This window comes from Melanotaenia boesemani, chromosome 16, assembly GCF_017639745.1.
Source record: "Melanotaenia boesemani isolate fMelBoe1 chromosome 16, fMelBoe1.pri, whole genome shotgun sequence".
In the NCBI taxonomy this organism is placed as follows: domain Eukaryota; kingdom Metazoa; phylum Chordata; class Actinopteri; order Atheriniformes; family Melanotaeniidae; genus Melanotaenia; species Melanotaenia boesemani.
In genome coordinates, this window is record NC_055697.1 from 8,709,022 (window position 1) to 8,736,854 (window position 27,833).

Here is a 27,833-nt window from a genome sequence, read left to right on the forward strand (position 1 = left end):
ATATAAACACACTGGCAATCGACAGTCTAGAGCTTAACTGAAATTTACGTCGTGTCATTAATTCTGATAATGATTAAGTAGCCTGCACCGGGGTTTCCGTTTGCGTTCAACGTCTCAGATCAAGTTCATTTCAAGCCCTTTCACCTACTGCACTGAATGCATGATAATTTACATGATAATGTTACATCCCTTTCCTTTAACACGTAAAATCATTATTAAGCCTCGAATTTTTAAAGGGGGTCTAATTTTGAAAGTTATAGTCGCAACGGAACCGTGTAACAGACCAACAGCGTGATCCTCGTTTCTCACATGACGACCTTTAGTTCTTAGTTATTGTTTAAACTTTTTAAAACTTAATTTTATATACCTTTGGCCTAAGCTTGTTGTTTGCATGCTATTTAAGTCAGGCTGCGCAGAACAGATGCGCAAGCGGGTGTTTGTCGCTACTTTGCCAGTAGATGGCGACAATTTTTATTTATTTATTTTTAGTATAGTCAAATCACATTCATATTCCACATTACCTTTCTCCTAATCCGGACCAACAACATGTGACATTATTTATTTATATTTGTTAGGCAACCCCCGAACAAAATTTATATTAACGAATATTAGTCATACATGCACTGAATGTAGTTTAAAACAATACACAACATACGCACATTTTATACAGTATGTGGCTGCTACTGGAGATTGCTGCTAAACAAAGTTTTGATTTACCATGCTGTGCATAAACAGAAAAGGTTCTATTCTATTCTATTCTATTTGCAAGTAACCTCCCATTATGTAACAAGTTTCTAAGAATTTTTTTTTTCTAAATAGTAAAAAACAAAAACTGGTCACACAGAAGCAGAAACGAAAGCATGAGCAGGTAAAATAAAACAAAGTCTGGGCTCTTAACTTTGCAGATCGGGTCAGAGTGCGATGTGAAAAATGATATAAAATCCCGAGTTATTTCTTCCCTAAGATCTGAGCCAAACAAAGGCAGTGCTAGGCAATGATTAAAAATGAATCACATAATTTTCTGCGGTTAATCACATTTAATTGCATTGTTAGGCACAAAATTCAATAATTAATCAAAAGTAGTGTATTGTATATTTTCAAATACATTAAACAAATCAGCTGAATTTTAACAGCAGTATTCATGAAACGGCAGCAGATAAAATATTTCTTGTAAACATCAATTGAAACATTAAAAATAGTAAAACATAAAAGCTGCTTTTTTCTACTCTTTAATTTATGATTGTTTAATCATGTCATACTGGTTTGATCACATCCTGCTGTCTCTGTCTTATGTTTCATTGAGGTGTTTGCTCAGCTTTCTAGATCAGTCAAACTCAAACACACAGTGAGCCAAAAAAACAAGTGTTTTTTTGGTTCAGTGTAGATTTAAAACGGAGTAAAAAGGACTTATTATACATTTAAACCCAAAACTAACACAGCATATGAGTCATTGCATATAAAACATTACTCAGTAAAAAAAAAAAAAAGGTTGAATTAGTTTGTTTTTATCTGCAGCTTTCCATTGTCATTTCAAATGACTTTTTTTTTTATCTTAAAACAAGATGAAACACTAAATTAATGACTAGAATATCGAAAGAGCCTGATTATTCTATCACATCCCACTTTAACACTCACATTAATATTTTTATAAAAATTCAAATGATCATATCTCCAGTTTCCTCAGTCCATCAAACAAAGTCTGAGAGTTTAAACTTTCTACCTTATGATGAAGTTAACAGCAGCGCTCCATGGGACCTAGTTCTGAAAACATCGTGCAATTTGCTAGACTTCTATTAATTCCTGGAGATAAAACTTTAGATTTATTATTAGATCAGATTTAACATTTGACTCTTATAAAGCTAACTGGTGATAAGTGAAAAATTTCCCAGCTCACCTGGATCCCAGCGAGAAGTCCTGCAGTAACAAACCACATTCACTTCACCTTGCATCAACTCCTGACAAGAGCATTTACTTTATTGCTTAAGGAGAGAAGTGCATACATTCATTTATTTTATTGGGAAAAGCTACAGGAAGTCTCACATCCAGATGCTCAATGTAAATAAATACAATTTCCCCAGAAATTACAACACAAACCAACATCTCAGTGCTGAGATCTTATTAAATATTTACAGGTAACCCATAAAATCAAATCAAATAATTAAAAAAAACAACATGAAATATCCATGAAGTTCTTGGATCGCATACTATTGTGAACTGCTATAAAACCTTAAAATGACTGTAGAGTGGGCAATTAAAAAAACAGTTTCATAAAAGGTTCCATTTTCCAGTTTACAAGAGCAAACATTTAAAAAAAGAACAGTGATTAAAATCACAGTAAGGCCGCAGAAATGCAAACATTTATATAAAACTTTTTTAGACTTCTGTGATTTTTTCAGCAGAGCTGTTGCTGCCTCAGACTGTCCAAAAAATACCCCCCCCCCCCCCCCCCCCCCCCCCCCCATTTCATCACACACAACCCATTCTCAAAGCAGCATCTGAAGAAATGAAAGACAACACCTCCCACTGTGAAGCTTCTCTAAAAGCCTTCATAATAATTTAGGATTTTTACTTCTGCAACAGCCTTGTGGACTCAGTCAGGCGAACAGCTTGATGTGAGAAGATAAAGAGTGCGTGGGTTTAGGTTTGAAACCGAGTGAGGTCCTTCGCTGACATCCTCCTCCCCACCACTGCATGCTGCTGTGTGACGACCCGCCAGCCTTGCTCATAGTTTGGCAGTCACTAAGTTGACGCGAGGTTTGGGCCGAGGGAACAGAGGCAGGCTCTTCTTAAACGCCATAATGTCCTGAACCAATGTGGGCTGAGGAAACAAAACATCTGGAGGTCAAAGACGGGTCGAAAAGGAAGCCACATGTAGTTTCACTGTGTACATCTAATTTATGTCACGCTACAAAACTTCAGCTATTAATGTTCTCTTAGCTTTAAATGGTCTGTTGCAAGTTTATGTTGAGTAAAATATGCAAACAGTCAAGGAAGTGGGTAACCAATAAAAAATGCTTAAAGAAAAGGATGTTGATTACCTGTGGCAGGGAAGGAGCAGGAGACAGGCTGACATCATTCTGAGCAGGAAACTCTCCCACTGGTGGACCTGGTACACACACAAACACACACACAAGTTAATGTCACTGAATAAACTAATTAAGCAACCAGCATCTTTGTAAATATACTTACAGGACTCCATCTCTCTGGACAAGATGTGCACGGACACCTTGTGTCTCTTTGGGGCCTTAACTGCCAGCTTTTCCTGTATAGACAAAAAAAAAAAAAAAAAAAAGATTAGGGTCAGGAATGTCTTTAAAGCACCACATAAGATTCCACCCTGTAAATTCTGCACTTCTGACTTGTTTTGATGACACACTGACTCTCATCATGCACATTCCTGGACCGTTGATGCCCTGCAGTATCCCGAGGCTGAAAAACCAGACTTTCCACCGTTTTCCCAGCCTGGAGCATCATTTGACAGCTGTGTTACATGGAGCCTCACGGTTACGGATAAATGAGTTGTAAAATATTGGCATTTCGGATATCGGCCAAAAATCCATTATCTTGCATCCCTACTCAGCAGAGTTGATGAAGCCAAATTAAATCCAGTCTGTACAGCTTGTACAACAGTCTGTACAAGTCCTGTAATCTGTTAAATTGTCTTTAGTAGATGATTATCTGAAAGCAAAGATTTGTTTGACATTTGAATCAGTTTCAGTTTCAGCTGCACAATATGTAAGGATGTCTGACACACACAACTAAACTAACACCTCCTAACCCATACCTATTCCAGAGAAATATGTGAAAATATCACTTTTCTATAAAAAAAAAATTACAATCACAGAAAGTAATCAGATGTTAGCAGCAGTGTCTGTAACAAGCCAGGAAAAGTTGGGACAGAAATTTGTTAGAACTCAGAGATGTAATCGACTCAGAAGACAAGGACGTGTCTCCCGCTGTGCTGTGTCAAATGGATTCAAGGGAAGAGGAGTAACATGACACAGCTGTACTACTCACTCTGTAGAAGTGCATTATGTCTTCTTTAGTCAACGTCTTCATATGTGCTACTTCAATGTTATCTGCAACACAACAAGGAAAACACAAAGTGTCAACATAAACAGTTTTAGGCATATCACTGCAGTCCTGCTTAAACCCTGAGACCATTTCAAAGAGGGACTCTGGGTAGCTTTTAGCCACACAGGAACTCAGTTTCTCAACTGAGTTTATCATGATTATACAGGAAGGTAGTTTGTCCATGTTTTCAAGATTTAAACATTTTAATTAGTTATAAGTAAAAAAAGTTGTTACTGCAGTATCAGACTACACCTGAAAGCTGTGTGTTCAGGTATTTGTGCAATTCTCCATAACCTAAAACTGAACTAATCCAATCTGAGCTAGCTTTGCTGTCACATTCCATCAGTAATCTCCAGCACTCCCTGAAGAGCCGCTTGGTGTTTCCATCATTCACAGCTTTAGGCAGATTACTAGTGAATCATCATCATTCCAGTCCACTGTGACTCAGGAAAGTGCTGCAATACTGAGGTGTGTCACTGCTGGAGATTATTTGAGTAACATCCCGTTTACCTCTGAGACTGAACAAAATATTCACGATTCTCCAAAACCTGTACATGCTTTCTATGCTACACAACCAGGGATGAAAAGCTGTGGTTTGAGGGCTCACCTCTGTCGAAATTATACTGCTGAGAGATGATCTCGCCCCAGTATTTGGCGCACTCAGCAGAGAGCTTCTTAGGTTTGTCCAGGCGGCGGGTGGCCAAGGCCTGGATGTGTTTCTGGAAGGCTTCTTCACTCATGTCCTCCACAGCCTTCTCCATGGTGCTGAGGAAGGCCTCCACCCGGCTCTCCAGGTAGTGGGGCGCCCTCTTTGATTGTGTTATAAAGCGGAGGCCTTGCACCCCATTAGCCCGTCGAGGCCCACTGAACACAGTGTAACCTTTGGGTGGAAACAGAACAGAGAAATGTGTAAGAGCTCAGCCATCGACATCTATGAATCTTGAAAACTATCCTGGAAAAAGTTAGCCATGATTAACAAAAAAGAAAAAAAACTGTATAAAAATGTGAGTGTTTTGTGGTCTAACCCAGTTGTTCTTTGGTTCTCAGTGTGTCATAGCAGGGCTCAGAGATGATCTGGGAGAACAGCTCCAGCAGCATGTTGTCATTGGTGCTCTGCATGTCTGTCTGGTAGTAGATCTCTATGCCACAAATATCTTGAACCTCATTCCTCTTCTGGTAAACATACCAGCTACCTGAGAAAGACAAAAAACAAAATATTATAAACATTTATCTGATGTTCTGCAATCATAGGAGTATTCCATTTGTGATGCTTTATTGACAAATATTAAAACAAAGGCTTTACTAATACTGGGAGAATTCCTTAGTGTTTCCCAAAGGCCTCATGCATAAAACTGTGCGTAGCAAAGCAAGCTACAAGTGGCATCCACAGGGAAAAAAGAAATGTGGCGCACAAAAACTTTCAGATTTATAAAAGCGTGTGCACGCACGCCCCATGCCTGTTTCTGTTTATGAATCAGAATCGTGAGGGAACGCCTTCCTACGCCCACATGGTGGCTATAAAAGGTCGGGTGAACGCCAACAATAAATATTCATCAATAATGACCATAACAGAATTTTTCAGAATGTGAGACAGCGATCTTGATGGACCACGTTGAAAAACATAAAAAGGTTTAATTGGTGCAGACAGCATGGTCATTATTTGTGTCACAAAGGCAGAATAGTGGCAGCAGGTGGTAGATGCTGTTATTGCAGTGTCAAAAGCAAGACACCCCAGAGGCATCAGTTAGTGCAGCTGGATAGCTCAGTTGGCAGGGCATCTGTCCAAAGTTCAAATCCCAGAGGGGTGATTGTTACCACCTTCCATTTGGGGCCTTAGGAAAGACACTAGAGCCCATAATAAATCGTTTTGGAGAAAAGCGTCTGCTAAATGCCGGTAATGTAGTCTTTTGTTTTAATGTATAGAATAAATATGTACAGATACATCTGAGATTGGTGCTGGTTTATTTAGTGTTAAATAATATTTCTTTATAGTTCCTGGGTGTTCCAGGTGGGTCTGTGGTGCTGCAGCTGTGATTGGAGAGGGTGAGGCCAGAAACTGCAGCAGCCGTGTCCTCAGAGGAAGTCCTGCAGGTGCAAAGGGACACGATCAACGCTACTAACAATGTGTCCAAGGAGTTGCAGGAAATGGACATTGTCCTGACGAATTGGGGCAACAATTAAAAAAGGACTGTTTAAGAATAAAAAAAATAAAAGGAAATCCACCTCTTGTGTGTTTAATAAGCGTTGCATCACTTCTAGACCTCCAGCCTCCAGTCTGCTCCCACTCTGCTGGGTCTAAGAATGAATGACTGAAGCTTACTTCTTGCATTTTCTTTTACTGATTGGTATATGCTGACAGCAGACTGTCCACCTGATCATTTCCTTGATTTTATTCTGTACCATTGGTGTAGCAGTTTCCCATTTCCCAGATTTTGTGCGCCAGGGTCAGAGTTTTCGTGGAGGTAGGAACATTCTCCCGCCAAGTTTGGTTTTATTAAATCCCAAAAGTTGACTGTTGGTGTATGCCGGTTTTTGTATCTATGGCAGCTTTATAAATCAGGTCCCCGTTAGCAATTTGTGGTACTCCTCTGGCGCTGGTGAAGGAATTGAGTGTGCGCGGTTGTGGTGGTAGGTGGAGTCAGTCATCGGGGTGTATGCAAAGTCTGTACAGTGGGTGGTGTTCAAACACACAATTTCTGAGCTGCCATATTAAATATTCACCTGTATGCTTATCTATTGTTCTTCAGTCACCTGCTGAGACAATTTTAAAGCTCAAGAAGCATTTGAAATTATTCAGATCTTAATTCTTTGAAGATTCTGGGGGCAGAATCTGTGGGGCTTGGAGTTGTTTCTGTGGCGCTGGGCTGCACATTGGTCTATGTGTGGGAAATCCTGTCCCCTTAACCTCAATCACACTCAAACATTTCACAAAACGCCAAAGATATCATGTTTGAGGAACCGATGAACTAACGTCAAATTTCAGACACTGTCACAAAATGCTGGTTTTGAATATAACCTTTGCTCAAGAGTTAGGCACTTAGAAATGCACTGCATCAATGGAGTGTCAGTCATGGTGATATAAAAACAAATGTGTGTGTATGTGTGCAGGGAAAAGGTGTGTAATATGTGACTTACCATCTGGAAGCTGCACCTCTCTGTAGCGAATCAACTGGCTTGGTAGAAGAGGCTTTGTGTGAGCATGCTCAGTGAGAGTGTCTTCTAAAATCTGCATCATGCCAAGAGCAGACTAAAGAGCAGACACACAGGAAGAAAAACATTTAGACCAAATTATTATCAGTAATAGTAACCTAATTCAAAGGACAGAACAACCTTCTGTGTACATTCTTAACAAATGACTCAGACTTTCTCAAATGAGGTCAGAATCAGGCCATTTTTACACAGAAAGTTTCCATTACCAAAATTTCTATAAGTACTTGCTGATACATACGCAGTGTGTTCCACTACTAGTTAAAAACTTGTGAGTTGATTTGAAGGTTGTGGGATGACACCAGTAATATGTCTGATGTGGTGGTAAAACAGAAAGTGTATGAAAACTGTTTCTACAGTTATCCATCACAATCATTTTAAAAGTAAAAGTTATCACACCACAGGGAACAAGTGATCCTCTTCTACTGCTCAGAGCATCCCACTTTTCGTTTTGTTACATCTCCTAAAAAATATGCTATGCTGCAAGGGCAAGTTTACAATTTTCCTTTCCCCTAAAGGCTCAGCATCAGCAATCTTAAATCAATGAAGCAGGGCTCTGGTGCCTGGAGGTGGCCCACTCGCTTAGGGGTGGAGGGATCGGTGTGTGCCAGGGAATCTGGGCCTGCCTGGGTGTGCTGCCATGGGATGGGCTGGTGCATGCCCTGGTGTCTGGTTGCCACCCCAGGAGATCGTAGGGGGAGGTGCTAGGGTGTGTTTAGAGATGAGACTGGGAGGTTTGTGTGTGCATGTGCCAGGATGAGTGGGAGTGGGCAAGGATATAGGTGTGCATGTGGCGAGGGGAGGGATCACATGTAGTTGTGGGAGAGGCCTGGTTGGGCCTGGGGGTGGTGGGCCGTGGGTCTGGGCTCTCCCGCTGTCCTTCTCCCCCTCCTCTCCTTCCCCCCCAGGCATGTGATGAGTGGGTGCCTTCTGGGGTTGGTGGCGGCTCACTGTGGTGTGGCTGGGCTCTTGGGGCCCTGAGCCCTTCGCTTTGTCTGCTCTGGATGGCTTGCGCCTGGCGCGGTCGGCGGCCGCCATCTTGGCCCGCCTGGGCCTGTGGCCCGTGACTAAAGGGGACTCTGGCAGGGGCCTTCCTCTGCCACCCTCTGGGTGGGTCTGGGGTCATCTTCGTGGGGGTGTCTTGGGTTCCTGCTCCGGGATTGTTGCTGATCGCCAAGGTCTCTGGGCCGCCCTAGTGTGCCCCTAGCCTCCGGAGAGGCGTGGTCACATTTGCACGATCACACTCATCGCTGATGAGTCCTCATTCCTGCATGCTCTGCATGCTGACACATTCACTGAGTTGTCCAGGGGGTTTAAGAGCACTTTTGTTTTTTTGTTGTTTTTTTTCCCTATGTGTGTGTGTGTGTGTGTGTTTCTGGTACTTTGGATGTCGTTGTGATACATGTTGTTGTAGCCGTCTTGCTTAAATTTTTTTTTTTTTGGGTGGGGGACTCTTGATGATTGTCAACTTAGTTTACCTGTAAAAGCTGTAGGAATTCTGTGTTGTGTTTCTGTACAGGTGTAGCAGTTGGTTGTCTGGTGTTAGGTTGGATTAAAGGTTTTTGCTTCTATCTACCGCATTTTTGTCTCCTCTTCCTAAATTCTACTTTCCTTTTTACTTCTCTTCATAATTTCCTTTTTTCCTCAGGTCAGGTCTAGCAAGATTCCATAAATTCCATAATTAAAAATAAATAATTAAGATAAAAGATAAATAAATTAATTAAATGAGAAAATCAGATTATCAAGAGGAGCCTCATACCCATAAGGCTACTCTTGGCAATGCAAATTTGTTCAGCACAACACAGCAGCCAGACAATCATTCTGCTGCTGCCATGCTGGACAAGACAAGTTAAAAAAAAAGAAGAATTAATGAAGCGCCTTGTTTTTTCTTTTCAAACTCACACAAATTCAGATGCAATAACTGATTATTAAGATGTTTGACAATAATCCTCTGATATACCTATAAAAAACCAAAGTAAATATTAAAAAGGTATCTGAAATGTTGCCACATATGGTATGTTGCCATACCATAAAATGGAGTGAAGGAGGCAGACAGCACATGTTATAAAGAGGTTACCAAACAAACCTCTTTGGTGATGTTGCCATGGAGAAGGGCTTCAATGTGTAGCCGTGAAAGCAGCTGAGGTATAAAGGCCTTGAGGCGTGGGAGAGTTAAATCTGGAATGAATATCACAGACAACAACAATCAATCAGAGAGCGACTCGCCAATCAAGAATGAAACAGAGGGAAAAAAAACAAACCAAAAAAAATTAAATAAAGAAAACAATACGAATAACTACTCTGTGGTTGTTTGAGTGTATGGCAGTCAGAACTTGATCCAGTCAAACGGTACACCGAACAGCTGGACACTTTAGCCAAGAATGAAAATCTACAAACTGAGTTTCTGTCACATCAAGACTGGATTTTACTTGCATTGTCTTAGCTTGAGCACAGTGTTGGCTCCATTTTTCTTTTGTTTTTTAAACTGTGTGCTCCTCAGTAAAAAAAAAAAAAAAGGCTATTAAGTACAAATACTTGGCCTCTGAGTGGAAACAAAGCTTCATCTCACCATCTAGAGCCTCTCTGAGCTCATCTTTGGTCCAAACAACTTCTGTCATTAGTAGACGGAGGTAGTACACAGCGTGCTGATGAGGCTGCTCGGCTCTGAAGTTATTCAAAGACCTCATGTACTGCAGGGAGAGAAAGAAGTTAAGAAATGTGTTTAAAAAAAGGTACAAAAATCTAAATTGGTAAAGTGAAATGAGGAAAAAGCTGAACTTATTAAAAAATGTAAAAGTGAGTACATTAAAAAAACTTGTAATCTTATGTTTTTTTTCCCATTTTATCAGTCTTTTTTTTCTTTATCATGAAATTACCAAAAATATCTTTTTGAATTACAGGCTAAAAGAAAAAAAAAGGTTTAACAAGCCCCTATATTATTCAGTCTTGACAGTGGTAAAATGGTGTTGTCACAGCTTACAGCTTCTTTGGTGATGTCAAAGCGCTTCTCATCGATCTCAAAGGTAGCCATCTTCTGAACGATCTTCTTCAGCAGGATTTGCTGTTTATCGTTGTAGCCTTTGACAGACAGCTGCAGCCAACGACAGAGGACAAGAGGTTTGTTACCGACATCAACAAATTAAGATGAGTTAAAATAAGAAAAATAAAAAAAAAAGCACAACAGCTATTTTTTTTGCTCATGTGCAGATTTGAAAGTTTTACATTAGTTAACCAACATTCAGTAGTAAATGAAATCTATAAATGTCTTTGATAAGAAAGGATTAAGGTCATACATTCCAATAGAAAACACAAGGACTAAAAAGGACTAATGTTTGACAGGGTAAGAAATGGCAGGCTCAGATTAAGATGATACCTCCAAACACCATAAAAAAAATTAAAAACAGGTCCTCAAATTATGTTTCCATTTATTAGATAATGTACAAAGATCAAAACCTTCATATCAGTCTGTGTAAACAGTTTTTTTTTTCTTTTCTGTCTCTTAGAGGGACCTGAGCAGCGAATGATGTTCTTTTCTATTTAAATTAAGACTTTAAAAAATGTAACAGAACAGCCAAGGTTGCTCATTGCTTCTATTTAGTTATATCATGCAGCTTAAGGTCCTTCATGATTCAGCAAAACGTCCCACCACACAGCTACACTCTCAGACTCATCTCATTCCTCGACTCTCCCTCTCTCCAAGTCCCTGTGGTGACACCTGTTCAGGTAATGTCTCCTAATGTTATTAACCTCAAGGGACAGCCAGCCAGCCACAACAGTAGTGCTGACTCAGACAAATCACATGCCACCTCACAAAGGACACATCAGTCAAATGCACTTTAAACCATTAGCTAAGCCAGTTGAGACAAAGGGAGAAAAATCTTTTAGTGTGAGTTGAAATGCTTGAAAGAAGTAAAGAAAAATTTAATCTAAGATAATTAATTGGCTTTACCCATTTAGAACAGATGCAACAGCTGTCTATAGTGTACCTTCGAGACCACAAGTGAACAGAAGCATTAATTTACAATAAATGTTGAAGGTTTAAGCTTACAGATAGATTTCAAAGCCCTGTTTCTATCTGCCTCTCAGGCTGAGAAATAAGTGTTTTTCAAATAGACCTCTGGTTTTAGGAGTTTGCCTTCGAACTGTTTTTCATGAAGGATGCCTTATCATAAACCATGCTAAGTCTTTTTGTTACCAGTAGACACACATCAGTCCAGACGCTTGTGTCATTTTCTAAAGTCTGTAAAGCTACTCGTCAGTTTCATGACAAAAAGTTGGTGATCTGAAATAGAAATCTGTATTTAATATAGAGTTTGAATAAACAGGACAACATGTCACACAATCAGATTGCAGAAAGCCCAAACCATTTTTACTGTTAAAGCCCCCCCCCCAGTAGAACCTTCACTGGTCCCTCCAAACGTAGAACAACTTATTTATTACAAAGATCCTGGAGGCTACACCAAACACCAGCCCAGCCAGGCAGGCTGCATAAATGCTTTTAAATCCTCTTTAGTTTTATATAAAGGAGAGTAAAAACAACATCTGACTTGAAGGGGGATTAGCGAGACACTTGAGAATAAACAGAAGTTTGAATTAAACCACATTGGTTGGGATTACCACATGACAGTCTGAAATTACATATAAAACAGAATATCTGGAAAAAACAACAACAACAAAAAAAACCTGTTTTCTGATATCAGTTTTATCATAAGGAATGAAACAAATGAAAATCCAGGTGGGACTGAAGCACAGTGGCCTAATTTGGATAACGGTTAATGATTGTGGACGTGATGCAGCAAGAGAACGATGGAGGATGATTCTGAATACTTACATACATCCCATAGACTGCATTGTGGAGGCAATACTTCAAGCCAGATAGCTCAGCTGGATATGCATACTCGTTGAAGGAGTCCTTGAGGAGCTCCAGGTACAAATATGCCATATTACAATGCAATGGGTCCACATATGCAAACGGGCTGTAGAAAAAATTAGCAATGGTGACACCAAGCACAGAAAAAAGCACAGTGCTTGTTATTAAACATTTAGCTGATACAGCCTAGAGGGATAGCACATGCATTCAGCAAAAAGAAAGTACTACTGCAGTATTTGCTGCCCTGTATTTTGTGACATTTCACTTGTTGATCATTGGATACAAGCTAATCCAGTCTATCACACTGCATTACATGGACCTCTCCAGATTGTACAAGAGCATATACATCAATATTAAATAAAACTATGGCAGCTTACCTTAATTAAGGACTTTGCTGCTGTACTTAGAAAACTTTCAGTGACATTTGTTGAATTAATTGAGCGGCTCAGTCAGACTACTGGAGGTTTTAAAGTTAAGTCACCTTAGTCAAATTAAAACTGGCATATCTTGTTATTCTGCACTTCATTAGCCAAGTTATACATTTTTCATTATACACTGTAGCAACAGCATGCTTACTTACTGTGTGTATTTGAAAACAAGTAGTAGAAAGCTGTGTATGTAACTGAAAACTGATGAGTTCTTAACATTAACTAAGTGGAAAGTTCAGTATCACAATAAAGATGGCAAACTGGCTCGGAGTTTGTACCCAAAGTTCCTCTAAATGATAAATCATAAATTACGCACCTGAAGAATTGAAAGTTCAGGCATGCCTTGGGAAGAAAGAATTTGTCATCTTGCTTGAACCACACCTTGCTCATAGCTGTGTCCTGGAAGAAATAAACACAGCTCTCATTTGCTCTGAACTTCTAGTCAGGACGTTCTTGCTCATTTATTCATAGAAATCTCACAAACTACTCTAACAAGTTGAAAGTAAGATTAAAGGTTCAGTAGCTTTCATTCAGCAATTCCTTCTGAGATGAAAACATGTACACAGTTGACGGGCTTGACATCATGGCAACAACATAACTAAAGGTTTCATGTTTCAATCACAGCAAATTTCCATATGAAAGCTTCCACCAAAATGATGTAAAGCAGGAACGTCTGCTGTGGTTAGGCAGATTAGAGTGACGTTCCTTTAATAACAGAGCTGTGCAGCAGAAACACTTGCCTTGATTAAAGTGGGAACTGAAGGAGAGTCTTTCTCCAGAGGGTAGATCTCAAAGTTGGTGGGGATGAACTCGTTTCTCATGGGTAATTTGAACTTGCCATTGAGGTCTGCATTTGCCCATTTCTAAAACACAAGTGTTCAGTCAGCAGAAAGATAAAGGCCCTATCATTCATCAAACAGATGAAAATACATACTGGAGCGTGTGATTTCATGGATAATGATATCCAAACAAATTTACCTTGATGGTTTCCTCAGTTATGGTTTCCTGTTTGTACTGTGTGCCGTACCACTCCTCTGTCCTGTCTGTCTGACCCTCAAATGACTTGGACACCACTGTAACTCTGGGAATTGGTGGGAATGAAACAAAGCGCATAGTTACATGTACAGAGAAACCTGTCAGAGTCAATCACGTACTCAAATCACGTGGGCAAATCAAGGCCATCTTACAATGTGTCATGACTGATTAGATTACGTTTTAGAGCTACAAAAAGCCATTTCATCTGAATGTAAAAGAATGTCCATATGAAAAATTCCCTCTAAGTGTTTATCATATATTTCTGTTACTGTCTGATGCTTCACTAACAATAGTTTGTTAATTTAAAGAGAGGTCAAAGACTGACCTCAAGTTTTCTGGTCTCAGCTTATTAAGCAACATTTTGATCAGATCTGGCCTGAAGTCTTCCAGAAGGTACTCTCCTGCTAAGGCTTCTTCAAGTGGGTAGTACTACAACACAGAGCAGACATTTGGTCAGACTTCAGAGTCAACTACCACTTCAGTTCAGGGTTCAACTACCACAAACGGACAAAACATTTAGTGTGAAAGCACACATCTGTTTGTAACAGATAAAATTGTGCTTTAATGACTGAACAAAGATTAAAATAGTGAAAGAATAAAGATCAAACTGAATACAAATATAGAATAATTCAGCATATGTCTAACGGAAGTTCTTTCAGAGCTGTTAAAATGGTGTTAAATAATAATAATAATAATAAATCATTTTACAGTCATGCTTGGTTTAACAGAATTTCTACAGTTAGGAATTTAAACCTACATGTATTTGTCCTGCCACACTGGAGGTGTAGCCACGGGGTCGCTCCTTGTCCTTGAACCTGAAGGCGATTTTCCTTAAATCCTACATAGAAAAACAGAGTGGAAGAACAAGTGAAGACACAACACAGAGCTTATGAGTTTTCACAGCTGATAGAACGTTGGACTTCTTTCAGAAAGCTCAGCTATTTCAGGGTTTAACAAGAAAACCTCCCAAACTTTAATTTGTAATTATTACTTTAAAGTTTTCTTCCAACAAAACCATCCATTTTGCCTGGTTTCAAACAAGATGATTAACTTGTTCTTGCTTATTTTGTTCATATTTTGGGAACCAAACAGCTGGACACTAAAATACAGAAACACCACAGGAAATTCCCGTGACCATCAAACTCCATAACTCTGAGCCATAACCTCTAGCAAATATTGTAAATACTGTAAATATTTACCTATTTGTTAATGTCTTGTTGTGTTGTGTATACTGTATTATTTTTCTTATTTTATTATGTTTAATTTATTTATTTAATTTCATCACCTTATTCTAATTTCATTTGCACCATTATTTCTCTGTTTTCTACCTCCTTTTCTCTCACTGGATGTCATTGTTTTAATGAGCACTGCATGGCAGCAGTTTCCCTCTGGGATTAATAAAGTATCTCTAATTCTGAATGCTACTGGTGATAATATTGATAATATTGAAACTAAAACAGTGTGTTAAAATGAAAGCCCTGTAAGTGACACACAGATGTGCCGCAGGGCTAGCCGTCTCTGGTCCAAGCGACCTCTGTCTCTCTATAAAATGTACGTTGCAGTTGGCACCAGAGTCCAACTGAAAATGGTACCTTGTTTAACACAAAATGATCATGTGACCACACCATAATTTATTCACTATATTGCTGTTGTCTCATAGTTATATTATGCAAATATAATGTCGCCGCACTGTGACAGTCACATTAATTTGTAACAAACTTATCCAGAGACTATAAAAGTGCAAATGTCCTTAGTTTGGTGCTTAAGATGGAAAACATTGTTAAATAGTTGAAGATGAACAATGTCCAGGACATCCTGAATAAGAAAAAGAAGGATGAAATTAAATGAAAAAGGCTTTCACCACAGACACCATTCACAAACATCTGGAAGTCCTTAACACCACAGCCAGACTCCTGTTTGCTGATTTCTCTTCAGCTTTCAACACACTGCAGCTCCACATTCTCACTGAGAATCTCTGTGGTTTAAAAGCTTCCTAACCAACAGGTTACAGAGAGTGCTGGACAACACCTTCTCTAGCCTCCTGTACACCTCAGCTGGCTCCCCAAAAGGCTTGGTTCTCTCACTGCTGCTTTTCATCCTGTATGTCAATGACTGCAAGTCTACCCAGTCCAGCTGTCTCCTGGTTAAATCTGCAGATGACACAGTCCCCGTCTCAACTGACAGGCCCCTCACAGAACTGCAGTTCAGCTTAACAGCGTGGAGTGGTGAGACAACTCCCATCTAGAAGTGAATGTGGACAAGACCAAGGAGATTGTGGTGACAGTTAGGTGACGTTTTCCAACCAACAGGAACTGGCTGCAGCCAGCTTCGCTTGAGCTGCTGGTCCTGCATGTATCGCGGCCAGCCACCTCCCCGCCTCTTCCAGAGCAGCATCTCCTGTCTGTCCAGTTCCTCCAGAACTGCTTGCCTGTTATTCTCAATGTTATTTTTGTTCGGTGCCAAATCATCATCTTATGGACACACACCCTTTTATTGTGAAAAAGAAAACATGATATCCAGCTTCAGCTGACGTGGTTAGATACAGCAGACTGTAAAATATCTGACTGGTTGATGTGACAGAGAAATTATGTAAATGAATAAACAGAATTTACTTTGCACTCTTCAAACACCCATTCTTGAGGCCCCTCAGTGCGCAGTTTCTGGATGTACTGGAACATGTGGAAAATGATGTCCTCAACATGCACTGTGGTGACAAATCATACCTCAGTCAGTTTTCTTACTTTTTTGTTGTCTTTGAAGACAAATCTTACCCCCCTCCTTACTGAAAGGTGTACCGGGGACGGCAGACCTACAGGAAGGATGTGTTACTTACAGAGACCCTCCTCAGTCAAATCCATTTTGATGGTGAAGAACATGAACCCTTTGGCTCCTTCTTTTTGTCCTGCAGCAAGAGTGTCCACCCAGCCTTAAAAATAATCATTCAGTTATTTTTATTCTACAATAGAAAAATTAAGCTCATAAATTAAATGCACTCATTGGGTACTGAAAAGGACAATTTTCTATTCTTCTATTCTCCAAGTGTTAATCTTAAAAGTTTCAATCGGTTGGGGATAAAGTTTGCTTTTTAATCCAAAAGAAAAGTAAATTCTAAAGTTTAATCAGAAGAAGCTTAACAGTCGTATTTCTGCTGTTACTGATTTAATACAGTTATTAAATTTAAATGAAGTCTCTGAGGTATCAAATAACATTGAGAAAGTTTTACATCTTTTATTTTTCTGAGAATATTTCCTTTAAAAAAAAAAAAAAAAAAAAAAAAAAAGAAAACACAATCCTCAAAGCTTCTGTTTTTGGCTGGTGGATCAACTTAGTACCTTTGGATCTGAGCTCAGAGAACAAACTTTCCGGTCCTTCATGACCAATCAGATGTCCGAGATAACGTCCTGGGCCAGATTTGTAGTACTTCTGTATATCTGGGATGGGGAAAGTCACATTCAACTTTCTTATGTCTTTAACGGGAACCACTTTGTAGAGTTGCTGTATTAAAAGAAAAACAACCACATTACTAACATTACACTGCAGTCATGCTCAGAGATGTCATGAAACTAGAATTTCAAGCTTGATACTGATACAGCAAAAAATACTAAATACTTGATACTTTTTAAGGAAACACTCTCGGTAGAATTTATCAATTTAGAGTAGAGGCCACCTAATTGATCGGCTGGCCAATTAAATCTGGCGATTATAGATGTTTTTAAAATAATCATAATCAGCTGGAATTTAGCCAATAAAACGCTGATATATTCTTAATTACTCAAAACAGGAAATGCTGTTTTGTGTGGGAGTTGTGCAGAATGTTGTTGTTGCGCCGTTTGTCCACTAGATGGAGCTCCGACTCCATTCAATCTTCAGTCCTCAAGCTGTCAGTAACCACAGCAACAGACCATGTTTTGACATCTGAGAAGGTTTTTATTTTGACTCATATGAGTCAAAGAAAAAAAATGTGATTTAACATTAAAAGGAGTCAGGGTCACAATGCTAATATAAATAAATAAAAAAAAAATTTATTCATATTTTTTTTTAATTAATTGACCAATTAATCACTTATTAGAATTTCTTTCTGCCCATCATCGAAATTGGCCTCCAAAAATCCAATTGGTCAAGTTCTAATTAAGAGACTGAAGATAATTATAATAAACTGGACTCCAGATCTGTTGCACAAACAGGAACATGGCTTACATTAATTCTAAGCAAACGCTTACATATTTTTAATCTTAGCTGCATTTTTAATGAATAAATGTTTTGACCAGACAGTTTACACCTAACACACAAAAAAGCCAATTTTCCATTTAAAAAGGGAAGAAAAAAAAACATCTTTAAAAAAAAAAAACATGCACGTGCATGCTCTGAGGCCTAAAAATATAAATCCTCTAATGTTAATTGTTTTTGTTACTTCTGTTCTCTGAACATTTATCTGTAACAATATTAAGATGGAATACATGTTTATGTGCTTGATTTAACTAATTGATTATTTATTTGAACATAAAGTACACAAAAAGGAAATAAAACCAAAAATACCAACACAACTAAATGTCTGTATATTTTAGCTAAATGTTAAAAGGAGGGGGAAGAAGCTTGAGCTTATCTGATCCAACCCCTTTTTAATTGACACTTTAGCGTCACTGCCAGTGCAATGCACACATCATTTCTTACAGTCATATTTAAGCTCCATTTTGTTATTTTTGCTTTCATTAAGTGTGTAAATGTACGTAGTGAATAGCAGCTCTCCCTTCACAGCATAATTGAATCAATAAATTTTATATCATGCAATTCCTGGTTTTCAAGTTTCTGCAAGTTTGTTTTTCAGCCAACAACTTCAGTATTTATGAGGACAAACTGTCACAATGAAAGTGGGACATGAAATACACAACATTCCCTTCTTTGCATTTTACAGTATTTACCTTTTAAATTTCATGCCCAAAGTCTGTTGGTTCCACATCTTACCCTTACTATTGACTATTGTGTTTATTAAAAACAAAAACAATTGCTTGGTAGATGACGATCACAGTGTTTTTTGAGTCATGCTTGTATCGACTTTTAAGTCTTTAACTCAGAGAAGACACACACAGATTCATAGAGATTAAAGAAAACAAAGAAAAACCCTTTGCAAATCCAAGTTTTCACAGAAAACCTCACTGTTGTGCTTTCTCTTCAAAAACTGTCACAAATTGTAAGCAGTTGCAGTCTGGGGATACTAGAATAAAAACAAAGCTAAGTTAATTTTATACAGTGATAGCAGCAGCTTAGTGCTGTAAAGTGCAACAGTGTTCAGCTGCCAATGGAGGGAGGAGTTGTGCATCAAAACATCTGCAGTGGTGAATTTTTGTGTCAGTTTGTGTAGATCAAGATGAATGTCAACCCTAATTCATTTAACAGCTAATGTGCTAGTAAGGAATGTACAGAAAACATCCTGAAGTAACAGTATTTTGCAAATATAGACTAGAAGGTATAGTAATCTAATAAGACTCACTTTGAGTTGTGATTCCTGGAAGGGATGCTCAGGGAATTCTGGGATAGGCACATTCTTGTTTTCCACATCACTGAATAGTCTTACCACCATTGAAGTCAACTCATCAAGTGACTCTGAAAAGATTAAGATGACATCAGTTTTATTTAAGCATCAATAATTAACCATTAATTAAACATGTTTAATATTAACCAACCCTCAGGGTATGATTGAATTACAAAGTGGGAATTATTACAGCTTTTTAAAAATCACCAAAAGCTCTTTTTCTGAAGCTCTGAGTAACATTTAAATAGTTAATATAGCATTGTAACACTGTGGGTAAGCCCAGAAAACACCCCAGAAAAATCACTAACATGGGAAAAACTCTTTAAGGAAAATTAACATTTGAAGAAAGATTGAACAACACTGAATAAAACATTCTGCTGATGGGATTTTTTTTTTTTTCATGTCAGAATTACAAGAAAAGAAAAGAACGGGAAAGTGAGGGAATGTTTACCAAATGAGAAAATAATAGCTGATGGGAAAAAAAGATGAAGGATGGTTTATTATTCAGATGATGCAAAACATGAGCTAATCTGTCAACTGGGTAGAAGCTTGTGTCTGAATTCTTTCTGCTAATAAAATGAGTTACTATACCTTAAATGATCTCAGAATAATGTGAGGTGTCATACAATTATTTGCTAATGAAATCCTGTGGTTCATCGGTCCACCACGTAGCTACTGCACGACGTCGTATCTTACTGTAGAGTTGCTGAGAGGCAGTGAGAATTTAGAAAGATCTCCATGTTACATTAGTGAGAGATGAAGTCTTACCTCTTCCTAACACACACAGTCCCATGAGGTTAGAGGAGTAATATGCAGAGTGAAATTTCATGAGCTCTTGACGAACGTCAATCCCATCTTCAGATGGTCTGGTCTCAAGTGTCAGTTTGTTGCCTACATGAAACATTAAACCAACCTGTTAGCTATATCGGTTCTGTTGGCAAAAAAAAAAAAACTACAAAAAAAAAAAAACACAAACAAACAACAATCCCCTACTTTTCACTGACAGATCAGAACAACTTTTGTTGGGACAGATGATCCCTGCACTGGCAGCTGTTTTCTAAATAAAAAGGAAAACTACTGAAAACTTCAGCACCAGCTATGCAGATTATTAATATAGAAAACCTGTGAGTGTATGTTTGCTGGAGCTGTGCACGAAATCACAACATCTGTAATATGAATGCATACCATGACTTTGTGAACGACGGGTCAAATACAGGTGCTGTATTGAACAAAGTGTTTTACAAGTGTTTAATTTCAGTTGTTTAAGTTCAGAGATTATGCCAGCTACTGCCATCAGGTGGTTATTTTGAGCTTCAAGATGATCCAAGTGCACATGACTGATAATTTACCCATACAGAAAAAATACCTCCTTTCCTCATGTGAGATCATTTCCCTCATAACAGCTTTAATTTTAATTTTTGGTTAACTAAATTAATAATAGTTTTCAGCAGTTTATGTACAATAAGTTTTAAAGCTGGCGGTTTCTAACTCTACATCACATCATCTAAAGCCTCCAGAGAGTACAACTGCTTTAAATACTGACTGATAATATCACTGTGATTGTGAACATACCTTTCAGAATCAGAATACTTTATTAATCCCTTTGGAATTCCTCAGGGAAATTTGTGATGACATCAAAATATAACAACAACAAGATGCAAAAAACAAGTACTGTGCAGAGTAATTTCATTATAGTTAATGTTTCAGAGAGGTAATGTGACCATTCCTGATGGTTTCTACCTGTTCCAAATTTACTGAATGGGTGGTTTGGGTTGGCTGTGGTCTTATGAAGCTGAAAAAGCCTCCTGACATCATTCTTTAGGTTCTTGTCATACTCAGAGTCAACAGCATTTAGCTCCCGGTCCTTACAGCTTTCATCAAACAGAGGGCACAGAAAGAACTGGGCAAACCTGCAAAGATTGAAAATGACACAAGGAATTCATCATGTTGGATCACCGTACAGATGTACAATTCTTGCAGTTCATGCTTTGGCATATTCAACATCATTAACCTGTGTAAAATGAACAATGGTTTCCACATTAACCCTGCGTTGTTGTGGTTTGTACAGCAGTGTCACATGAACATGTACAGAAGGGCTTTTAAATGCAATTCTAAAACTCAATTTGCATAAACTTAAGGTCAGAGCAACTGCTAAGCAAATGAGGAAATGCAAAGCACACACAATGGTTGATACTCTACATTAAACAAAGAGTTGCTGCTAAACACCTGCACCTTGATCTATTGGGGAGCAAGGTATTTGCAACATGAAGAGCTGCATTGTTAAAGTTTTTTTTTATTTGGAAACGGTCAGAATTATCTAATATTTATATAATTTCACAATATAAAAAGCATATTTATGAAAAAAGCCTTCCTTTTAATGTTTTTAACTGACAGAAAGACCTAAATTTCAGCTAAAATCTTCCTCACTAAAAATCGTGTTAACCCTTTAAAGCGTGCCCGTTTTTATGTATTACAAGCTATTAGCAAAATCAGTCATCAACACAGTGGTTGAGAATTTCTACTTCAAATCTGCACAACACCACCTCAGAGTCACAGAAAGGGAAGGCGAGGTAGCCTATACGCTCTATGCAGACTGCAGGAACCAGCATCAACCAGTCTAGAGTAATTGCAGGATGATCCTTTCAGGCAATTATTTTTTATTATTAATTGAGCCCATTCCACAGTGTCGTTCCTACCAAAGGTGTACAGATGGTGTTCATAATTTTCTGGGCAATGAGGGCCTATGCAAAGGGGACAGGTGCTTAAAAGTAATTCATTTCTAATAAGGCTGCTTATCCCTACAGATCAAATTCTGATTTCATAAGTGTCCTTTCCAAACCAACACAGATAGGACCCGAATATGTCCCCACACTCATTACAGATGACAGTGGACTCTTGTGGAATATATGCTTGGTAACAACTGCTAAGGAGAGTATATGACATCCATCTTGATTTACCTTAAAAAGCAGAGGAAAGTTAAAGTCATACACGTGACAAAATATTAACCAGTTCTATATAGGTTAGTTCTAGTGAGTATGAATTAAATTTTGTTAGACAAAGCATTGTAAGTGTGGAAATGTACACACCAAGGAATAAAGATAGAAGAGCTCTTGACAGGAATTTTACGAGCATGTAAAGCACAGTACCTATCAAGAGCTTCTTGCAAGTGCTCATGGGACACATCAAAGAAATAGTTGGTATGTTCCCCGCTGGTAAAGGCATTGGAGCTGCCTCCATGTTCGCTGAGGAACTGGCCATATTCATTCTCCTTGGGATACTTCTGTGTTCCCAGGAACAGCATGTGCTCACAGAAATGTGCCAGGCCTGAGAGGTTTTCTGGGTCTGATAGTGAACCTGTGAATGGAAGAGAAATGAACACTCAGATTTGACTAATGAAGCTGTGTGTGTTGCCATGCATGGTTGTCCAAGAAACTAGGGACAGTGAATGATCTTTAATATGCAATTACACTACAAAATGTGCTTTAATAAGCACATTGTTGGCATGTTAGTAATTATGTAACACTTAGAAACAGTATCTTATTAATAATACATAATAGTACTAATCAAATAAGGCAACACTAGAGTAGACAGTAAAACTATCTGCTGTGTTGTAATACAAAAATATAATTACAACTATAATGAATCTTGCTTTATAATTGGAGCAACTCTGTCTTTTGTTGTGTCAAAAGGTTTATTGAAAAAAATTGTTAACTATGAAGCATCTTATTTTTCCTCGTTATATGCTACAACCAACAAGTTGTCAGTCTCATCAGTCCTGTCAGACGATATTCACTAGAAGTTACTACATTTTTTTCTCTTTCATTTTAGTATGGCAGCTATATTAAGGACATAAGGTATGTAGATTTACCTATGTGGACATCTAAAGCAGCTGAGGATTTGTCTGTTGTTGGATCACTGATGAGCATTGCCTTCAAGCCATTGGTAAATTCCAGGCCCCTGTAAACCCTTTTGTCCTCTGGAGAACAAATTATATCACTGACCACCCTCTTCACAGCTGGATCATTCATTTTGAGTGGTAAGGATGACACCAGCCTGCAGAGGAGGGAATAATTCAACAGTTTAAAGAAATTAGAGCAAAGGGTATTTAGCACCAAGGATGCTTTCAATATCCCTTGAAGTTATGAAGGATACAATTCATTTAGGTCAAAATCTATAAAAAACGCCTGGTCTCACGGCAGTTAGCAAAGTCATAAACACAACAGGAGTGCCATATTAAATCTTTGCATTATTGTACATAGTTTAAAAACTGTTAAATAACAACAAATTTCTAGCTACCTAATCATCGCTGCTAATTTTGTAAATTAAGCATTCAACAAGATGGAACAAAAATCATTAATCTGACCAGAAGAAGAACAAAAATGCTTAAACCGGACTGTTAAGTACAGGGATAAATGAATTCAACCGCTTGGCATTAAGCGCTGTTGTCTATACAGTGCTTGTCTAACTATCCCAATCACAAAAGTGAAACTAGCATTAGCTTGTCTGACCTATGACAACAACTACAGAAAAGTTACGTTTGAAAATAGCAACCGACTTGCTTTGTCTAGTTTCGCAAAACCCGTAATTCCACTCAGCTTAAAGTGTATCATAACTAAAATACTTAAAGTGGAACATTGTACACAAGCTGGCTTAGCTCTTAATGTAGCAACACAGCTAACAGTGCTTAGTCAGGGAAACACCAGCTTCAGCGGCACGAGATGCTAATGTTTGTTTGGTAGACTTAGCCAATACAAAGTTTAGTGTACTTTTCAAAAGCTACAACAACTGCCATGGGCACTTACCTAAATGGTTGATCTATACAGACGCTGCTTCCTGGTGACTGGACGTATCTCGCAAAGTGGGGAGTAACCGGTTGTATTACCATAGCAACCACCTAACCTAACCCAACCTCCTCCATAACAGATTATTAAGCTCCGCCTCCCAACCTCTCAATCAGTTCTCCACACACACACACACACGCACGCACGCACGCACACACACACACACACACACACACACACACACACACACACACACACACACACACACACACACATAAATATATAAAGTTACAAATCTTTAAAAAGTCTACAGGAACAAACTTTAGATTTGTTTTAGGCTACACAAGCATTCTCTTCTGATGACAGATTCTCTTTAATGACAAAGATCAATGAAAACCAGAATTTCTCTTCCTGAGAAACAGCAGGGTGAATGCTCTCTGCTGATTCAACACAATATGCAATTCTCAAGAAATGTAAGTCTTAGAAAAAACTGCTTAAGACCTGATGCAGAAGTATTGAGTTGATTATAAAAGATTTTAAGTTCAACCTGCTGTGGACAAAAGTAGAGGACTCAGTGAGGGTCCACAAAGAAAGCCATGGCTTGTAAGATTGACTTACAGAACACACAATTTCAGATAGGGACTAAATATAATCAGTATACCTACTGTTACTTTCTGATCCTGCATGTGTCTTCACTCACAGTGTAACTTGGGCATTTAATTAAGGCTCATTTAATACTTTTAAATCCAATCATTTTACAAAATATAGACCAACTTAAAATCTATAAAAGATAGCAAACTTCAGCATATGCTCTGCTCTGGGGTACCACCTTGTGGCAGCAGGACAGTGCTGCTTGTTTCTGTTGACACTTGTCCTAGGGCTGATACCATTTATGAAACTTTATAAAACAGCCGTTTTTAGTTTTTTTTTAGTTTGGTTTTTAGTTTCAGATTTCATGAACATAAAAGTGCTTTTTTCAGAGCTTCTTTGTTGGTTAGCAGGAAAATAATCTGGCTTGGACAGGTACTGCAGACCTGCATTTACTGCCAGCTTCACCATCACCAACATGAAAACGAAACTTGTCCAGTTGCCACTCATTAAACAAAACAGTTACATAAAACATTAATTCAAGGTAGGACCTTTTTTTCCAAGACTACAATCTTCTAGTGTAAAAACAATATAGGTAGGAATTTTATCGTTTTTGCTGTGCTTTTCATTGTGATAACTTTTTTTGTATTTTTTTCTGTTATTGTAAAATGTATGACTTATAATTTGCACATAATCTACAAGTTGTTTTATGCATTTTGTAATACACCAGAAATTATCACAGCCACAAATGATAACTCACATTTAAGTATTTCCCCACATTATGTTCTTTGAACATTACAACAGATATTATTCTATATTTTTTGTCAAATAAAAAAAATGAACTAAGATTGCAACTGACACATTGGTGACTAGTGTTGGAGTAATGTGGCTGAGCCGGCAAACAAAAACAGCCATCGTTGCTGACACTGGATGCGAGAGGCAGTCAGTCTCTAGTTTATCTTCTCCTGCAAGCAGTGTGGAAGAACACGAAGAAGCACACACACACAAACAAAAAAAAATGTAAAATCCCACACTGAAGCACAGATTAAAACCCCTGATGACGACAAAGTGCTAACATCTCATCATAACAAAGTAGAACAATGGCAGAACTTCTGATCCCTATACTATGATTTGTAAGTCATCTCTAAGATAGAAATGCTGTTTGCTAGTGTTTTTGATCTATAACACCTTGCTTTAAAGGTCAGAAAGCAGCCAAAAAAAACAAACAAACAAAAAAACACAGAATCTTAGTTCAAATGCTAAGGGTCAGAAGATTTAAGTGTTTGCAGCTTGCACAAAACCTGTTTGACTTGAGCAGTAATAAGCTAGTGCATGGCAGTGTACTGTAAAGTAAGAAGTACTCAGAGAAACTGGAACAAACCCAAGAAACTATATCTCAGACTCTACAGTTAGCATGTTAATTGTTAATGTTCATGATAGCACAATTAGAAAAAAACTGAACAAGTGTGGCTTGTTTGAAAGGGTTACAGCAGGGATCACCAAATCAGAGGACACTGGCCCTCGAGGACCGGATTTGGTGATCCCTGGGTTACAGGATCTGTTGTGAGATCTACATGGTTAAAACCACATCCTAAACGTATACTGCATATGTAAAGCCTGCTTTGAATTACAACTACCTGGGAAGGATTTGTTTGTGATGCCCTAATATGCAAAGCTGAAAGTCAGAAGAGGTTGTTCCTTTTTTACAACTATTAACCACAGATAACACTAGTTAAATACTTGTGTATAACACAGATATCCTGATTTATGTGTTAAAATGGAGAGAAACGCTTACTTTAATAAACAATCTGGTGATTGTGAATGGCATACTGCCTGAAACATCTTTTCTCCAGGAAAGCTGATGTACAGAAGGTCAGGAGCAGAGAAATTGTAGAAGCTTCTGACAATGATGCCGGCAACAAATGTGTGCAAACAACACGGGCGCATTCAGCTGAGGAAGGCTTTGAAAATGAGCCCAGCAGTACCAACAAAGGTTTTCATCCAACTCACAGGATGTGATTAGCTACACTTAGCACCGGCTACTCACTGCAGATTGTGCTTTTATTTAGCTTAAGCTCAAGATTTGAACTTCCTATAATATAAAGCTAAGAAAAAAAAAGACTTCATATTTACTCCAGCTCCTCACTTTTACTAAATTTCTGGATCCTCATAGGATCGTATTTATTATGTTGTTAAACTTCATAAATGCTTAGTGAGCCAATTCAAAATGAAATAAAGCCAAAAACAAACTGGAAATAGCTTTTTGACTTAATGTAGGACTTCTTGCTTAAGTAAATTTTTTTCATGCTTAATGGCCTAATATTTCTTCACCTCATTCAGGCTAAATCACTCAGTGGTTCATTAATTTCTTTGACCGTGGAATCTGCTACAATGATAGATAATAGATATTTGTTTATTGTGTTTATCCATATGTACACTTATGAAGTTACCCAGCAACACTTGGTTTTAATTGTTTTTTAAAGTGGCTTTAGTTACACTAAAATAGAGATATTGAGCAATACTCTTAATTAAATAAAAACAAAACAGAAAATCGTTTCAGATAAAATTAGAGGCAAATTTAAAGATTTAAGGCTCAAGCTGCTGTTGTGAAATGCACATTTTCAAGTTTCAATGAGTTACTGCAAAAAGTTTAAAAGAGCTTTGCAAAAATGAAGACCTTCGACAAATTAAGCATGTATTGTGCAAAACACACATTGTTGATAATAGATACAACATCAGAGCATTCTGTTACTCTCCACAAGCAAAATGATACTGTTTTTAATGCTCTTCTGCACAAGATGACAAACAACATTTAATGTAATGATCATTGATTCTCACATGCTTTGAATGAACTGCTGAGAAAATCTCAGGGACTTTGAAACTAATCAATAAGCAAAAATCCAACAAGAAAGTTGAGATTTTCTGTAAACAAAAGAGTACATTCTTTTTATGTTCATATGTTATGAGGTTTTGGCTTTTTGACACCAGAGTGAACAATCCAATGCTGCTCAGAACGCCCTGTGTTATTTATTGTCCCTGATTATGAAAGTAACATTCATGAGATTCCAGTAGGATCCACTCTGCTCCTCCTCTTTTAAATCTTAACTCAACTGTTCTGTAACTGACTTTGAACCGGACAGTGCGAGGGTCAGAGCGCCAGAGAAACCTGAACAACATGGAAGAAACAGGAGGCAGACGGGCCGAGAAGAAAGTAGTTGCTGTGGTAGGCGGTGGTTTGGTAAGAACAGAAAATTAAAGTGAATTATTAATTCACTCCACGTGATGTCTTTTTATCTCATGACTGCAAATGTTATTACCCT

General features: G+C 38.2%; 1 protein-coding gene and 1 pseudogene across 1 annotated transcript; one reads left to right on the plus strand and one right to left on the minus strand.

Annotated features, from left to right (window-relative positions):
• Nucleotides 1-2,000: 2,000 nt before the first annotated feature.
• LOC121655129 (insulin-degrading enzyme-like) lies at nucleotides 2,001-24,073 on the minus strand. Its single transcript, XM_042009567.1, has 25 exons — nucleotides 23,947-24,073; nucleotides 23,013-23,197; nucleotides 22,291-22,498; nucleotides 20,885-21,054; nucleotides 19,913-20,035; nucleotides 19,103-19,215; nucleotides 16,947-17,109; nucleotides 16,448-16,540; nucleotides 16,227-16,318; nucleotides 14,372-14,452; nucleotides 13,940-14,043; nucleotides 13,558-13,660; nucleotides 13,320-13,442; nucleotides 12,896-12,978; nucleotides 12,113-12,257; nucleotides 10,262-10,372; nucleotides 9,851-9,971; nucleotides 9,368-9,459; nucleotides 7,210-7,321; nucleotides 5,100-5,267; nucleotides 4,682-4,954; nucleotides 4,018-4,079; nucleotides 3,190-3,262; nucleotides 3,039-3,106; nucleotides 2,001-2,818 (listed from the first exon to the last, which is right to left on the minus strand). Exons 1-25 carry the CDS (start codon nucleotides 24,027-24,029, stop codon nucleotides 2,723-2,725), a joined length of 3,045 nt encoding a protein of 1,014 aa, XP_041865501.1. The 5' UTR covers nucleotides 24,030-24,073; the 3' UTR covers nucleotides 2,001-2,722.
• Nucleotides 24,074-27,627: 3,554 nt separating this feature from the next.
• Nucleotides 27,628-27,833, plus strand: part of LOC121655140 — a 35,153-nt pseudogene continuing 34,947 nt past the window's right edge.

Coding starts and splice junctions, on each gene's coding strand:
- LOC121655129 (XM_042009567.1), bottom strand. CDS start 24,029: ATGGTAATACAACCGGTTACTCCCCACTTTGCGAGATACGTCCAGTCA. Junction 22,499..23,012: donor TGCTTTAGATGTCCACATAG/GTAAATCTACAT, acceptor TTCCATTCACAG/GTTCACTATCAGACCCAGAA. Junction 9,460..9,850: donor GCTCAGAGAGGCTCTAGATG/GTGAGATGAAGC, acceptor TATTCATTCCAG/ATTTAACTCTCCCACGCCTC.